Source organism: Lemur catta, chromosome 17 (assembly GCF_020740605.2).
Source record: "Lemur catta isolate mLemCat1 chromosome 17, mLemCat1.pri, whole genome shotgun sequence".
Classification (NCBI taxonomy): Eukaryota; Metazoa; Chordata; class Mammalia; order Primates; family Lemuridae; genus Lemur; species Lemur catta.
The window spans coordinates 11,380,047-11,396,680 of NC_059144.1; the positions used below are offsets into that span (position 1 = coordinate 11,380,047).

General features: G+C 39.8%; 1 protein-coding gene across 1 annotated transcript in view; it reads left to right on the forward strand.

Annotated features, from left to right (window-relative positions):
- The window catches only part of CFAP61 (cilia and flagella associated protein 61), a 253,590-nt gene that overhangs the window by 167,981 nt on the left and 68,975 nt on the right, over positions 1 to 16,634 (forward strand). The window contains exon 21 of the mRNA XM_045528893.1: positions 1,478 to 1,652. Within this exon, the coding sequence (XP_045384849.1) occupies positions 1,478 to 1,652 (175 nt within the window). The remainder of the gene's footprint in view (positions 1 to 1,477; positions 1,653 to 16,634) is intronic.

Sequence of the window (16,634 nt, forward strand, 5' to 3'; positions counted from 1 at the left end):
TTTCCTCCACATACTCTCCCGCTGACGGCCAAATAAAACTCAGAGGGGCAAAGTGGTGGCCCACTGGGTAAACTCAGGTCACTGTGCTGTTTTATTGTTTTCACAGTGGCATTTCTTTGTTTGATTTTAATTTGAACCAATATAATAAGAAATCAGGAGTCCCCATAAAAACCCAGGGATTTGGCATGTCATGAGAAATTGGATCTGGCCGTGCTGAACCCATACTCTCCCCTGACAACAACCAGATGCAGCTGTGTTGAGGCTGAACCTTAGGCCAGGGCACAGACCCTCCAGTTTGCTACCGTATTCTTGACACAGAGGACAAGTGTTAGTGTCATCTTTTAGTGTGTTTTTACTATTGCTTTCCTTACAGTAGAGGAAAGTTTCTGTTCCCATTCAGGTCTGTGTCAAAACTGAGAGAACAGAAGTTCTTCTGAGAGGGCTCCATGTTGAGAGAGAGAAGTGAGGATGGGGAGGAGGGAGAGTAAGAGAGAGAGAGAATTTCTGTGACAAAGCGAAGAATAAGTCTATCATTTTCCTAAGTATATAGTAATCCACTTCCCTCGTTCTCTTTTTTGCCTAGCTCCTCTATACACTTGCATTTCAACCCCAGATAAAATTGTGTCTGTGGCAGATTGTTTTTGCCTAAAATGGCCGCATCAAACTCAGTTCCATGGCTTCTTCCAGAGCCTTGCCACTCTTGCATGAAGAGGTGGAGTCTAGGTTCCCTCCCCTGACCCTGGGCAGGCCTTTATGACAACCTCCACGAATAGAATATGGTGGAAGAGACACGGCTTGATTTCCAAGACTAGGTTAGGAAAGAACATGGAGCTCTCTGTACTGGTTCTATCTCTGTCATGACACTTGCCCTTGGATCCCAGCCGCCATGTTATGAGGAAGCCCAAGCCACACGCAAGGTCACATGTGGGTGTTCTGGCCAACAACCCCAGCTAAGATCCAGCTCACAGCCAACATCAACTACCAGACAAATGATGACAACTTGTTGTCATTTTTTAATACCCAGCATGTTTTCTGGGGGAAAGGAAAAGGATTGGGATAGTTTAATTATCTCCAGATGATTCCATCCCCCAGCCACCAAGTCACCCCCAGCCTTTGAGTCTTCCCAGCTAAGGCCCCAGACATTGTGGAACAGAGACAACCTGTCCCCCACCTCGCTTGTCTGAATTACTGACCTAAAGAATCTGGGAACCTAATAAATGGTTGTTTTCCACCAATGAGTTTTGAAATAATTTGTTGCACAGCATTAGATAACCAGGGTGACTCCTTCTAAGAACTGTCTCTAAGTGGTCATTCTGCCTGTTTTCTTCCCTTTTAATTAAACACCTGATTGATTATATCTGGAAACAGAAAAAGACATACCTGTTCAGGATACTGCTATGTCTTTTTTATTTTTTTTTAACTGCATTGGTGTTTCACCTATTACCACTGAAATAAGCATGTTTCTAACATACCTCAGGTCCCATGCCCTACAGGGGCTGATATTAGTCAACACCTGACAAACAGAGAGGTTCCAAACAGCAGTCAGCAGCGGTACACTGGGAAAGTTCCTTGCAATCATTTCACCCTCAATGAAGAAGAGGACTGCTGTAAGGCACTGACTTGGATAAGGAACCACTCCATCCCCACAGAAGGTAAGGATGTGAGTAACTGTGCATCTTTTCAGAAGAGCATTTTATCTTTATAATGAGTCTCATTCTTCATCTAGTTCCAGTATATAATTAGTGCCTAATTAATTCCAACCAAATCATTCATCTGTCATGCTTTGTTTTCCAGATTAATTTACAACTTGTTGTCATTTTTGGATACCCAGCATGTTTGCTGGGGGAAAGAAAAAGGCTTGAGATAGTTTAATTATCTATAATTATTTTATTACACAAAATGAATATCTGAAGAGCAAAGCATGGCTAAAATCATTAACTAATTAAAGAATAATTTAATAAGCAAACATGTTTAGCAATTATATGGAAAATATGTCTCCTTTTGTGAAGCTGAAAAGAAAGGCATGTATCAGAAGGGCTTTTTCTTCTTTTCACAATCCGTTGTTCTCCTTCCTGGTGTTGCCTGTACAGGCCTTCCCACGAACACACAGATTCAAGTTGCATACCGTTTTCTGAATCGAAATGAGAAAGTAAAACATTTGTGCAAATGCCTCTGCCACTCAAAAGTGCTTTCTCAAGCATCTTCCTCTCTATTGCTTGGATGTTGTTGAAATTTTTCAGCTAGTAAAACAACCAGAATAGGGCCTGGCTTCCTATGTGTCTGTAAATAAAACCTGGAAGTCAAGGTTTGGAGATGATGTGGTGCAGCCTGTCCATTTTACCTAAAGCCCAGGGAGACTCAGTGACCTGACTGAGTTACACACCCACCTATGGTTAGAGCTGGGATTCTAACCTCGACCTTTGATTCTGTCCAGGGATGTAAAGATCACTAAGTGCCCAGAAAGTGGGCCTCACGGTATAAAATTACATATGGTAATTTATGTAATATATGCATTTAAACAAAATTTAATTATATTTGTTAACATAATTAATACATCAAAATTAAATATAGTTTCTTCTGATTTTTGGTGGACAATTTAGATATTAACTTTTTGCCAAGCTACTACATTTTACTACATTAAAAGGTTACTAATTTACTACATTAAAACTTTTCAGATAGATATCAAATGGCATTCAATGCATTGCTGGATTCAATTTGCTGGTATTTCATAGGCTGTTTGCCTCTAAATTCATAAATGAGATTGGCCTGTAGTTTTCTCTTTCATGCTTTCTTTGTTGGGCTTTTGGAATCAAGGGTATGCTAATGTCAGCATTTTTGGAAGCTTTCCATATTCTTTGGGGATCTGAAATACAAAGTAACTTAAGGGTTAGACAGGAATCACCCGTAAAACCAACTGGGTCTGGAACCTTTGGATAGAGATGGGATATATAGATATATACCAGCAATGCAGATTTAAAACATGTTGTAAAATATTTTCATATTTGCATCATAACTTGGTATTATTTTCAGGTTTGCATCTATATGTGTTTGCACCTATTTCAACATTTTAGTCATTCTTTCATCACTGCCCCAAGACCTATAGAGCCTTAGGGAATTTCCTAATCCAGCAGTCAGCAAGCTTTTACTGTAAAATGCCAGATAGTAAATGTTTTAGACTTTGCAGGTCCTACAGTCTCTGTCACAACTATTCAACTCTGCCATTGTAGCAAGAAAGCAGCCCCAGACAGAACATCAACTAATGGGCATGCCTGTGCTCCAGTAAAACTTATTTGCAAAAATGGATGATGAGTTGTAATTTGTAGAACTCTGCTTTTATCCATAGAATTTGTGACAAATAATTACTATCTCATCAAGTCCATACCTCAAAATGTAACTTAAACTCCCCGAAAGCACAAAAGCCAGTGGTTGAAAACAAAATACATAGCATGTCTTAGGACTATACCCAATCCTGTTAGCATGCAATGATTTAACTTTGAACCTTTGGCTATTTTGGATGTTAGGACTATAGAGCATTTGACCAAGAAAAGGGCCTTTGAAAGTGGCAAGGCAAGCTCTTAAGGTTGAGTGTTGATGGCAGAGAATTTAGAGATTCCAAAGAGAGACGCACCATGGTCTCTCCTTCAGGTGCCTCCTCATCCATTGTTCTCTTTGTTCTCAGATGGGGCAAGAGTGTCAGCGCTATTCTGCTGACTTGACTAGTGGTCAAAGATGGTGATGCTCTGGTGCCCACTTAAAGGGGAATGTTTTTTCAAGATTTAAGAAATGTCTCCCATCAGCCACTGCATAAAGCCATTCTGAGTACCTGCTTTTGTTCATGGAACAGCATATGGAAATTAGTTTCTTGTCTTAAATGTAGGTGATTTTCCCCAGGTCTGGTGCTCAATGACTCCCCAGGGAACCTCCCAGATAGATGCTTTTAACACTCAGATGCCGGCACCAGGCTCTGGGATCCATCTGAGAAACCTGACCCAGCCAAGTTAGTGTAACTCTGTGTAGAGGCCCTTTTCAAATGACTTCTCAAGTAAAAAAAAAAAAAAAAAAGGAAGAAAAATGTTAACCTCTTTCCTTAAGCAAACTTTCTCTTCATAACTTTCCCATAATTTCAGTCATATTCAGACATGACTTTATTCCCATTCAGATCTTACTCTTGCAGTTATTATTCTTGCAGCATCACTGGATCACAGTCCAAATTCCAGAACAGAGTGGGTCTAGGATAGTCACCAGTTGCCTGCAGAAAGGCCATCTACACCTGAGAGCCAGGAACCAACAGCAGGCAGAATCATACCTACCAAGGTCTCCAAGTAAATCATCCTAAATACACCCTTGGCTTTCCTGGCAGGCTGCAGTATGTTAAGCAGGAAGGGCAGATCCAGGTAGAAATACACATCATGCCAAATTATTTGAGGCACCTTGATGACCTCTATTTCTTAACTGAGACTTTGGGTGTGATACTTCAGCTTTATTGCTGGGCTTTCAAATCCCTTCTAATACTGCAGAAAATCTAGCGGTCCTTCCAGAATGGCATTTCAAAAAGGAAATAGTTGTTTCATCATTGTTTCTGAGACATCTAGCGTATCACACTTTGCTGAAGCTCCAAACCATTTTTTTGGTAATTATAGCTCTTCTTTATCTCAATGTCACGTGCATCCAGCAGTGTCTGGCATGTAGTGGATGCTCAGTAAATGTTTTAGTGAATGTAAGTGAATACAGTGGGGAATGTAACTCTTTTCCTTCCCCACACATGGTGAGTCTTGTCAAAACTTTTTCCATTCAACCTAACCTGGAAATTGATGGCCAGTTGAGAAAAAGACAGGAGAACCCTTGAGTAAAATTGATAGCATTCTTTAAAACTTTCCTTTGCTTTTAATGAAAGTAATAACATGCTGGCTAGACAGGTGAGCTAAGGTCTTCATCATGAGTAACTGACATTTATCAAGGCAGTCTAGTTCACGTTCTGGAGTCAGGTGGCCTGGGTTGAAATCTTGGGTTCACCATTTTCTGGGGCAAGTTACTTAACCCATCTGTGTCTCAGATTCTGGGTAATATCTTCCTTATGTAGGCTGCTATGAGGATTAAATGAGATCAATGAGATAGCATAATAGTATAGTATAATACATGCCATACTCAGGACAGTCTGTCATACACAGAAAGAGTTCTATAACTATAAGCTGCTGTTAACATTACTGATACTACTACGTATGATGGAATTATTGCCACACACTGAAGTTTCCTCAGAGTGCGAGTCTCAGCCCCTGGCATCATGGTACTGGTGAAGTCGAGGGTATCAGTCTCTATACAAAAGGTAGGGAGAAAGGAGGAGTTGAGCTCAGCCTTAAAGGTGGGGAGGATAAGCAAACAGAGAGAGAGGCTGGGGGAGTTTGGATTGTGTCCAAAAGACACTGAGCCAACAGTTCCGGCGGGGCAGTCTATGAAGGGCAGCACAGGAGATGAGGGTGCAGGAGCAGGTGGGACAGACACCATAGCAGACCTCAAAGTGTCCTGCCATGCCCAAGTTTAACTGGTCACTTATTAGGGCATGGGGCCCCAGAGAAGGGGGTGGCCAGGGGGTGGGTGACGCTGTGCACAGACAGCACTTTAGGAAGGTGACCCTTCCATCTGTAGTACCCGTGCCAACAGAGAGAAGGTGACCTATGAGAATGAGTTACCCAGGATGGCTGTACCCAGTTGAGGCCAGGCAGCAGGTGATGGCTGGAAGCGGTCGGTCTTGCTCCATTTGGTGGTCCTGTTGGCACAGCTACTTCTAGCTTATCTCTAAGTCAGTTATGGGATGATGGTATTTGAAACCAGGAACTAGAAGTCTGGCCCATCATGAAAAACAAGGGATAGGACTGCATTCCTGCTCGTTTGAAAGATCGGATCGTGTTATTCATTACCATTGCTGGACAATTTGTATCATCCTAATAACAGAAGAAATGTGGACATTTTTTCACAGTAGTTTACTTTTACTTCCTCAGGGCTAATTTCCCCTTCCCCAGATAGTTCCAGGTGCGAGTTGGGGCAAGGGAGCAGGGGACAGTGCCCTTCTCACAGGAGTCTGAGAAGAGATCTCACTGTGTCTCGCTGGCTGTGACAGGGGGGCTTGTCCATCCAGGAACCACACCCTGCATCCTGCGAAACACCAGGCCTGACTTTACTGAAGCACAGGGACATAAAGGGAGGGGCTTGTTCCCTGAGAATGATGGAGAGAGAGATTGTTCTAGAAGGATGGTGGATGGTGGGCAGCAGGAGCGATGGATGTTCCCAGGAAGAAATTAGCTCTCCTCTGAATTTCTGTCCATTGCAAATACACACAGACACCACCCGAAAGTGCAGCCTCTCCCCAGTCACTGTGTCATCTCACCATTCTCTGCTTCCAAAGGAGAACACAGTGATGCTGTGATGGAATTAGTCTAGCCGGAAGGACTTCATTTCGTGGGCTCTAGAGTTGGATGGGTTTATAGATGAAAATTACCCTAAACTATTAGAACTGCTCCGGTGCCATGGAGAAGAGCTGACATCACAGGCTCAAATGCCGCTTTCAGCTGCAAAGGAAACGAGCAGTGCTCCACTGGGGGGTTCTGAGGGAACCCAGCAACCCGATACATTATAACAGTTTATGGCACTAATTGAAACTAATTGAAATTCATCTGCTATTACCTCTGTACTTTCCATGAAAATGAAAAGTAGGATGAAAGTAAAGTAAAAAAAAAATAAATAAATAAAACTGCCTTAATGGCTTGAAATGGATCAATTATTTTCATCTTTAGCTAAATACAGTTTACTGCCTTATTAAAAGCATGTTTGTAGAAAAAGTATAACATTAAAATTCCAGAGCATGCATCACTGAACAAAGCCTTTGTTATGTTATATCTAATACATTCTTCCCTTTTTATTTGGCAGAGCAAAATGGGACAGGTCAGATTTGGGGCATAGAAATCATAGGCTTTTGACTTATAAAAATAAAAAGAGCATTATCTGGTCTATTTGTGGGCATGACTTGCTTTTTAAGTGAATATTTATTTCATAATTTATTAATATTCTATGATGTTTTTTTAAAATTCTTTCATTGTCTGTAATGAAAGATGTTTATCCAGATAAAATGCCAGTTTAGGTATATTTTTAGTTACATGTTACGTGTCCATCTGCAAGCCTAGTGCAGGGGTGTGAGCCCCGGTTCTGAAACTAGACTCGCAGGATCCGAGTCCTGCTGGCCCACCTACTTGCTGTGTGAACTTGAGCTCATTATTTAACCTCTCTGTGCTCAATTTTCTGGAGAAAATAACAAAACCTATCTCACAGGCCTCTTCTGAGGATGAATGAGGTCATACATAACCACTATGTGTTTATTCTGAAGTGGAAAAAGGAAATATAATTTCTCATTAAAACACAACAGAATAGGTAAGTATGCATAGAAACAATTAAAAATACATAGACTATAAAATATATATAATCCTTATTTTCTCTGGCCTTAAAAATGTAATAACTATGAGGAAAAATTGATGTTAATATCTGTGTGCATAAATCCTGAATTCATCTCTTATACTCTCGAGATCTGCTTTCCTGGGCGGACCAGCACATCAGTAAATCCTCCCTTCTTTCCAAGTCATGATTTTCTCCTTGGAGAATCCTTCATCTGTAGAGCATTGAGCATGATCATGAAATGGCAGCAAGTCACACTTTCTAGGTCATCAAAAGCAAAGCACTCAGTTCAAAAAAATAAAATGCCATTTTGGCATCTACTGAAAATCCTTTTTTAAAAAAGTTATACCCTGAAAGATTTACTTTTAGGGTAAGTCTATGACTAAAAAAAAAACCACCGTATTTTATTTCATGAACTTGATAGGGAAATCAGCTTAGCTTTTTCCTATAAAGTCATTTTACCTTTCATTATTAGTGATTTTTCTAACTCCTGAAACTCTTATTTACTGTCTTCAGGAACAAGGATGCTGAAACTGGCATCTCCCGCCCCCCCCCCGCCCCGTGATTAACATAAATTGAAGAACCTTCTGAATCTGGGTGCATTATTATAGTTGAAACTTTAAAGTGGGAAAGCCTTATTTAGCTGATCACTATCAACATTGCTCGTGTGTTCATTTATATAATACCTTCAAGCAGTGTGTGTCAAAAAGCAAAAAGATCACCTGTGCATTCATGCCAGCGTTTTGAGCCCAGGTCTCAGTGCCTTTCAGTCTGAAGAGAGGAATTGACCACCGCCCAGGTCCTGGTTTGCACCATCACTTTCCCTCTCTTTCTCCCCACCCAAGCTGTCGACACTGAAGCCCCTCCTTCCTCTTGGAAGCCCACCCTTCCACATTCTGTTTGTTTGTTTGTTTGTTTTTGCTTTTTCTTTTTCTTTCTTATCTCACATTCTGTTTCCAAGGCTGCTGCCCGGCAGCAGTGAGAGAACTGGGCTCCTTCTTCCCAGCTCCAATTTTAGGAGCTTTCACACAGTTGTCTTTTTCCTGGTGCTCTCCTTGGCCCCTGCTGCCTGTTTCATATCTGTAATCTTAGTAATGAATAATTTATTCCCTAAAAAGGATAACAAAGCCTGGCCTTGCATGAAAACTGCTATGGTTATGTTCCCTTATCCTTTATTGAAAATCCACCCAGAGTGTTGTAATCATCAGTTACCACTTGCCATTTCAAAGCAGGGCAGCCCACTCTTTACCTCAGTCACCTGTCACTTCGAGTGCAAAAACTGGTCATTTCTTATAAACTTAGCTGGAAAGAAGACAGTGACTAGATCTTTTTGCATAAAATTGATGTCCAGGAAAAATCCTCAGTTTTCCCACTCTCTTTCTTCCATATGCACATAGAAACTTGAAAACAGTGTATATGGCATCCCAGTTATGTGAAAGAAACCCCTGCAATGTGTTACCTCCTTCTAAATATTTGCAAGGACTCCATGAGTCATAAAGCACCTGAGTGGTAGAAATACGTGGATTTCCATGTGCTGGGGCTGCCTCACTCTGTCTAGACAGCTGTCAGGCTGCTTTGTGCCTGCAGAACCCCAGCCACGCCCTGCACACACTGGCTGGCACACAATCGTCAGCCACAGCGCCTCCCTCAGGCAAAGCCAACATGGTGTTCCCTCTTTAGTCACTTACCCCTCAGTTCATCCCACCTACACTTCCAGCAGCCACTTTCTTTAACCTACTTTTTTTTTTTTTTAATTTGAGCATGTTACCAGGTACAAATGTTTAGGTTACATATATTGCCGTTGCCCCACCCGAGTCAGAGCTTTAAGTGTGTCCATTCCCCACATGGTGTGCACTGCACCCATTAGGTGTGAATATACCCATCCCCTCCTCTCCCTTCCCACCTGCCCGACACCCAGTGACTGTTACTACTATATGTGCACATAAGTGTTGATACCAGTTAATACCAATTTGATGGTGAGTACATGTGGTGCTTGTTTTTTCATTCTTGTGATACTTCACTTAGAAGAATGGGCTCCAGCTCTATCCAGAATAATACAAGAGGTGCTAGATCACCATTGTTTTTTGAGTTTGAGTAGTACTCCATGGTATACATATACCACATTTTGTTAATCTACTTATGTACTTATGTATTGTATTATGCACTTGGGTTGTTTCCACATCTTTGCAATTGTGAATTGTACTGCTATAAATATTTGAATGAAGATGTCTTTTTTATAGAATATCTTTTTTTCCTTTGGGTAGATGCCCAGTAGTGGGATCGCTGGATCAAATGGTAGTTCTACTTGTACCTCTTTGCAGTATCTTTATATTACTTTCCACAGAGGTTGTACTAGTTTGCAGTCTGACCAGCAGCATATGAGTGTTTGTATCTCTCTGCATCCACACCAACATTTATTGTTTGGGGACTTTTTGATAAAAGCCATTCCCACTGGATTTAAGTGATATCTCATTGTGGTTTTGATTTGCATTTCCCCGATGATTAGAGATGTTGAGCATTTTTTCATATGTTTGCTGGCCATTAGTCTGTCTTCTCTTGAAAAGTTTCTGTTCATGTCCTTTGCCCACTTTTTAGTGGGGTTGTTTGATTGTTTCTTGCTGATTTTCCTGAGTTCTACATAGATTTCAGTTATCAGCCCTTCATCAGATGTGTAGCATGTGAACATTTTCTCCCATTCTGTCGGTTGTCTGTTTGCTCTTGTGATAGTTTCCTTGGCTGTGCAGAAGCTTTTAAATTTGATCAGGTCCCATTTATTCATTTTTGTTTTTGTTGTGATTGCCTTTGGGGTCTTCTTCAAAAATTCTTTGCCTAGGCCAATGTCTATAAGAGTTTTTCCAACATTTTCTTCTAGAATTCTTATAATTTCATGCCTTAGGTTTAAGTCTGTTATCCACTGTGAGTTGATTTTTGTGAGCGGTGAGAGGTGTGGATCCTGTTTCAGTCTTCTACATGTGGCTATCCAATTTTCCCAGTACCCTTTATTGAATAAGGATTCTTTTCCCCAGTGTATGTTTTTATCTGCTTTGTCAATGATTAGATGGCTGTATGAGGATGGTTTTATATCTGGGTTCTCAGTTCTGTTCCATTGGTCTATGCATGCTGTTTTAGTTACTATAGCCTTGTAGTATAGCTTGAAGTCTGGCAAATTGATGCCTCCCAATTTGTTCTTTTTGCTTAAGATTGCTTTTGCTATACAGGGTCTTCTCTGGTTCAATACAAAGCGTAGAATTATTTTTTTCTGGATCTGTGAAAAATGATGTTGGTATTTTAATAGGGATTACATTGAATCTGTAGATCACTTTGGATAATACAGACATTTTAACAATGTTGATTCTGCCAACTGATGAGCATGGTATGGTTTTCCACCTGTTTACGTCCTCTGCTATTTCCTTCCTCTGTGTTTCATAATTCTCCCTGTAGAGGTCTTTCACCTTCTTAATTAAATATATTCCTAGGTATTTTATTTTCTTTGTTGCTATTGTGAAGGGTATTGAGTCTTTGATTTGGTTCACAGTTTGACTGTTGTTGGCGTACAGGAATACTGCTGATTTCTGTACATTTATTTTGTGACCTGAGACTTTGCTGAATTTGTTTATCAATTCCAGTAGTCTCACGTCAGAATCTTTGGGGTTTTCTAGATATAAGATCATATCATCAGCAAAGAATGATAGTTTGACCTCCTCTATCCCCATTTGGATGCCCTTGATTTCCTTCTCTTGCCTGATTACTCTGGCTAGGACTTCCAGCACTATGTTGAATAGAAGTGGTTATAGAGGGTAACCTTGTCTGGTTCCAGTTCTAAGCAGGAAGGCTTTCAATTTTTCCCTGTTCAGTATGATGCTGGCTGTGGGTTTGTCATATATAGCTTGTATCATTTTTAGGTAAGTCCTGTCTATGCCTATTTTGTTAAGCATTCTTGTCATAAAAGGGTGCTGAATTTTGTCAAATTCTTTTTCTGTGTCTATTGAGAGGATCATATGGTCTTTGTTTTTACTTCTATTTGTGTGGTAAATTACATTTGTAGATTTGCATATGTTGAACCATCCCTGTATCTCTGGGATGAAGCCTACTTGGTTGTGATACATTATTTTTTTGATAAGCACCTGAATTCGGTTTGCTAGGATTTTGTTGAGAATTTTTGCATCTATATTCATATTCATAAGGGATATTGGTCTGTAGTTTTCTTTTTTTTGCTGCGTCCTTTCCTGGTTTTGGTATCAGGGTGATGTTAGTTTCATAAAATGTGTTGGGGAGTATTCCTTCCTTCTCAATGTTGTGGAATAATTTCTGCAGGGTAGACACCAGTTCTTCTTTGTAGGTCTGATAAAATTTGGGTGTAAAACATCTGGTCTGGGACTTTGTCTTAAGAAGGTTTTTTTATTGCTGCTTCAATTTCTGTACTTGATATTGGTCTGTTTAGGAATTCTATTTCTTCCTGATTGAGCCTAGGGAGACTGTATATTTCTAAGAATTTGTCCATTTTCTCCACATTTTCAAGTTTATGTGCGTATAAGTTTCTATAGTATTCCTAGATGATATTTCATATTTCTGTGGTATCAGTTTTCTACTTTTTCATTCCTGGTGGAGCTTATTGGAGTTCTTTCTTTTCTGCTTCTTGTTAATCTAGCAAGAGGCATGTCAATTTTTTTAAAATTTTCCCAAAGAACTAACTTTTTGTTTTATTAATCTCCTGTGTAGTTTTTTTATTATTGATTTCATTTAGTTCTGCTCTGATCTTTGCTATTTCTTTTCTTCTGCTGAGTTTGGGGTTAGTTTGCTCATCCTTTTCCAGTTCTTTGAAATAATTCATTAGATTGTTGATTTGTGATCTTTCTGTCTTTTGGATATAGCCATTTATGGATTTTCCTTTCAGGACTGCTTTAGCTGTGTCCCACAGATTTTGATAACTTGTGTCTCCTTTATCATTTAGTTCAAAGACTCTTGATTTCTATCTTAATTTCCTCCTTAATGCAATAATCATTCAGCAGAAGGTTGTTTAGTATCCAGGTCTTTATTGTACAGATGAGAGTTTCTATTGGAGTTGATTTCTAATCTTATTCCACTGTGGTCTGAGTAGATGCATGGTATAATTTCTGTTTTTTAAAATTTGTTGAGACATGTTTTGTGGCCTAGGATATGGTCAATTTTAGATAATGTACGCTATGAGCTGTTGAGAAAAACATATATTCAGTGGTTTTGGGGTAGAATGATCTGTAAATGTCAGTCAGGCCCATTTATTCTAGAGTTCTTTTTAAGTCCATTGTTTCTTCGTTTATTTTTTCTGTTTGGAGGATCTGTCCTGTTCTGTCAGAGGGGTGTTCAAATCCCTGGCTGTTACAGTGTTGCTGTTTTATCATTTTGTTTAGATAAAGTAGCATTTGCTTTATGAATCTGGGTGCACCTGAGTTAGGTGCATGGATATATAGAATTGTTACGTCTTCTTGTTGAATTGTACCCTTCACCATTATATAGTGACCATCTTTGTCTTTCATTACTTTTGCTGATTTGAAGACTAAGTTATCTGAAATCAGAACTGCTACACCAGCTTTATTTTGGTTTCCATTTGCATAGAATATTGTTTTCCATCCCTTCACCTTGAGTCTGAATGCATTCTTGTGAGTTAGGTGTGTTTCCTGAAGACAGCAGATACTCGGCTTGTGTATATTTATCCATTCGGCCAGCCTATGTCTCTTTAGTGGTCAGTTTAAGCCATTCGCATTTATTGAAAGAATTGATAAGTGGGGCAGATTTCTGTTCATCCTATTGAGTTTAACTTTGTTGCTTTGTTTTCTCTTGTAAGTCATTGTGGTATCTGGCCTTTGACCTTTAGCTTTTGGTTGATTTTACACTGGTGAGTGTCTATTGTGCTGATCCATGTGTAATGCTGTTCTGAGTACTTCTTGGAGGGCAGGTCTTATGTTGATGAATTCACTCAGTCTTTGCTTGTCTGAGAAGGTCTTTATTTCTCCTTTGTATAAGAAAATTAGTTTTGCAGGATACAAAATTCTAGGCTGGGCATTATTCTGTTTGAGAAGAGTGAGAATGGGGCCCCAGTCTCTTCTTGCTTGTAAGGTCTCAGTTGAGAAACCTGCAGTTAGTCTGATGGGTTTTCCTTTGTAGGTTACCTGGTGCTTTCACCTTATGGCTTGTAGAAGGACCTCATTCGTGTTTATTTTGGCCAGTCTGATGACTATGTGTTGTGGTGTCTTCCTGTTTGCAGTTAATCTCCCAGGAGTTCTTTGAGCTTCTTGTAACTGGATATCTAGATTTCTAGCAAGGCCAGGGAAATTTTCCTCCATTATATCTTCAAATAGTTTATCTAACTCTTATATATTTTTTTCTTCACCCTCAGGGTTGCCTATGATTCTCATGTTAGGCCTCTTTACATAATCCCACATTTCTTGTAGGCTTTGCTCTTTTCTCTTATTTCTCTGCTCTATCTCTGTGGCTGACTTGTTTAATTGAAGGGTGTTATCTTCAGTCCCTGAGATTCTTTCTTCTGTTTGATCTACGCTATTCTTGAGGCTTTCCACTGTGTTTTGTAATTCTTTGAATAAACGCTTCATTTCCAGAAGTTCTGTTTGATTTTTCTTTAATATTTCAATTTCTTTAGTGAATTTTTCTTCCAAGTCCTGGATTTTTTTTTGTTCTTGTTGTTTCTTTATGTGGAATATCTATTTTCTCTTGCATATCATTGAGTTTTCTCACACTCCATGTTTGAAATTCTTCTTCTGTCATTTCAGTGTTCTGAATTTGGTTGGTATCCATTGCTAGAGAGTTCATGTTCCCCTTTGGGGGTGTCCTTTCAGTTTGATTCTTCATACTTTCAGAGTTCTTTCACTGATTTCTTCCCATCTGGAGCAGCTGTTGCTTCTTACCTTTGGATTTTCATTTAGATAATGACATGCCCAGTTTAGTCTTTGAGCCAGTAGGTGATGCTTGTGGGTTAGAATCAACCACATCCTGTAAGATGAGTCAGTAAATTCAGTAAAAGGGCATGCAAATGACCTCCCTGTCAGTAGGTGGCGCTTGCCAGGAGGAGCAAGCTGCAATGTTGTTTTTGGGTCCTGTAAATAGGTCTTGTTTTTCTGGAGAGGCACTCTAGTGCCTCAGGCGGTGGGTAGCGTCCTGGAGTTTCCAAGTGTGTCTTTATTCCCCACCTCTGCAGGGGCGGGTGGGGGAGTGAGGCTGGGTGAGGCTGGGTTGGGTGAGCTAGCCCTCAAGCTTCTTTAACCTACTTTTATACTCTCCCTTCCATCTAACTCTTACTCAGGAATTGAGGAAAATCTATTTCTCTGAGACTCTGCTGATATATCTCTGCCCACCTTTCTTCCTCTCTCCACTTCTTTTCTTCCCCATCATCCTTCCTTGATTCAGCCAAAACTTGGCCTAACCATTGCAACATGAGAGTTAGACAACTGCTAACCTCCAGGTAAAATACAAGAAAGCCCTATGACTTGAAGTCAAATTTATATCTAAAAGAAAACCAGTGCTGTAAACCTTTAAAACTCCTAAGAACTCCCAGAAGTTCCTTGCAGCATCATTACAAACCTGTTCTATCTGCTCAATGTCTGTCTTTCCTCAAATGGCACACTAAGGATGTGATTTCTTGTTTCCCTGCATTTAAATGCCATCAGTATGGTAGGAGTATTATTTTATATCTATTAATATAATTTGTAGTGGAAACACACAATTTTTGTTACATTTAAGATTATGTAGGATTTTGTGAGTTACACTAGAGACCTAAACCAGATCTAACATTGTTAAGGGGAACATGTTTCTATTTTACAAATCTCAGGTACACAACCCATTCTGTGGCTGGATATTTCTTTTAGTGCTAACTTAATAGTGAATAACAAGTAGAAATATGTAGTGGGAGAAAATCTGGCCACAGTGAGGTTATTCTGTGCTAAATATTTAGAGGGCACAAAAGTATGATCCCGTTAGCAAGAAAATAGTCTTAGCATCAGCAATCTAATAAATCTCAAACACTTATCCATGTGTCTAGTCAGGAAACATTGTTACATCTGTAGGCAGGCACTGTGCAAGGCCCCAGGGATAAGTCAGTGGGAAGGGCAAACACGGAGGTTGTAGTCCAAAGAAGTCATCTCACAGAGAAGCCTAGATGCGAGTTCCGTGGTGTGCTCTGGGAAGGAAAGGTGCCAGTCCCACTGGAGCTCACCTGGCTGGAGGCCCAGGCACGGCTATGGACAGGCTGTGGCTTTCATGTGGGTTCTTCAAAGCACTAGTTCCAACCCATCCAAACTAGTAAAATTACTCTGATAAATACAAGTAATCATATTTTTATGACTAGGTTGATTCATCCCAAAAATGAATAATCAAAGTTTTGGGCTACTAGTTTTTTTCTGGGGACCCCCAAAGATATGAGACTTTGGTTATTCTGTGAATTATCACATGCTTATATTTTCACTGTCAGCTTCTGAAAAAATTATTTATGGGCCTTTGAGTGAAGCCAATGTTACTGTTAATAGTTCTAAATGTTATTGTTATAAATTGATGGTAATAGTAATATAAGGGATTATGTGTAAAAGTGCCCAGCTTTGTGCCTGGCATATAGGAGTCACAAGATAAATATGAATGGAATCGAAAAATTCTTCACAAAGTTAAAGTGATAATTAAAGTGGAAAGAACTCACAATCACACCAAAAATAATGGAAAGAATAATCTCCCACAAAGTGGAGACATTCAAAAGGCCAGAGATTGAAGTGGCAAAGAGGAAAGGCTTACGTGTACATCGGGTTTTTATCATGTGTTCTTATATTTATGGAGGGATATGATTTGACCCATAATATGCCCTTATTTATTTATTAACAAATTATATTATAATGATATTATACTATGTTTAATGGGTAATGAGAGAAATGTGACTAAATAATCATATGAAGCATGTTTAAATGAAAAGTTTTAGATGAAATTATGTAAATAGGCAGTTATGTAATATATGACTGTGATGGTTTGGACTATTGCTCAGCAAACATCCATCCTCCTCCCCCTCCCTTTGTGGGCAGAGTGTCCTTCCCCACACCCTGGACCATGCGTGTGGCCATGCGACTTGGTCTGGTCAATGAATGTTAGTGGACGTGATGCAGGCAGAGGCGTGAGATGTGCCAGGCGGCTGTGCTTGTCCTTCTGTGCCCCTGAACAGAAAGTGC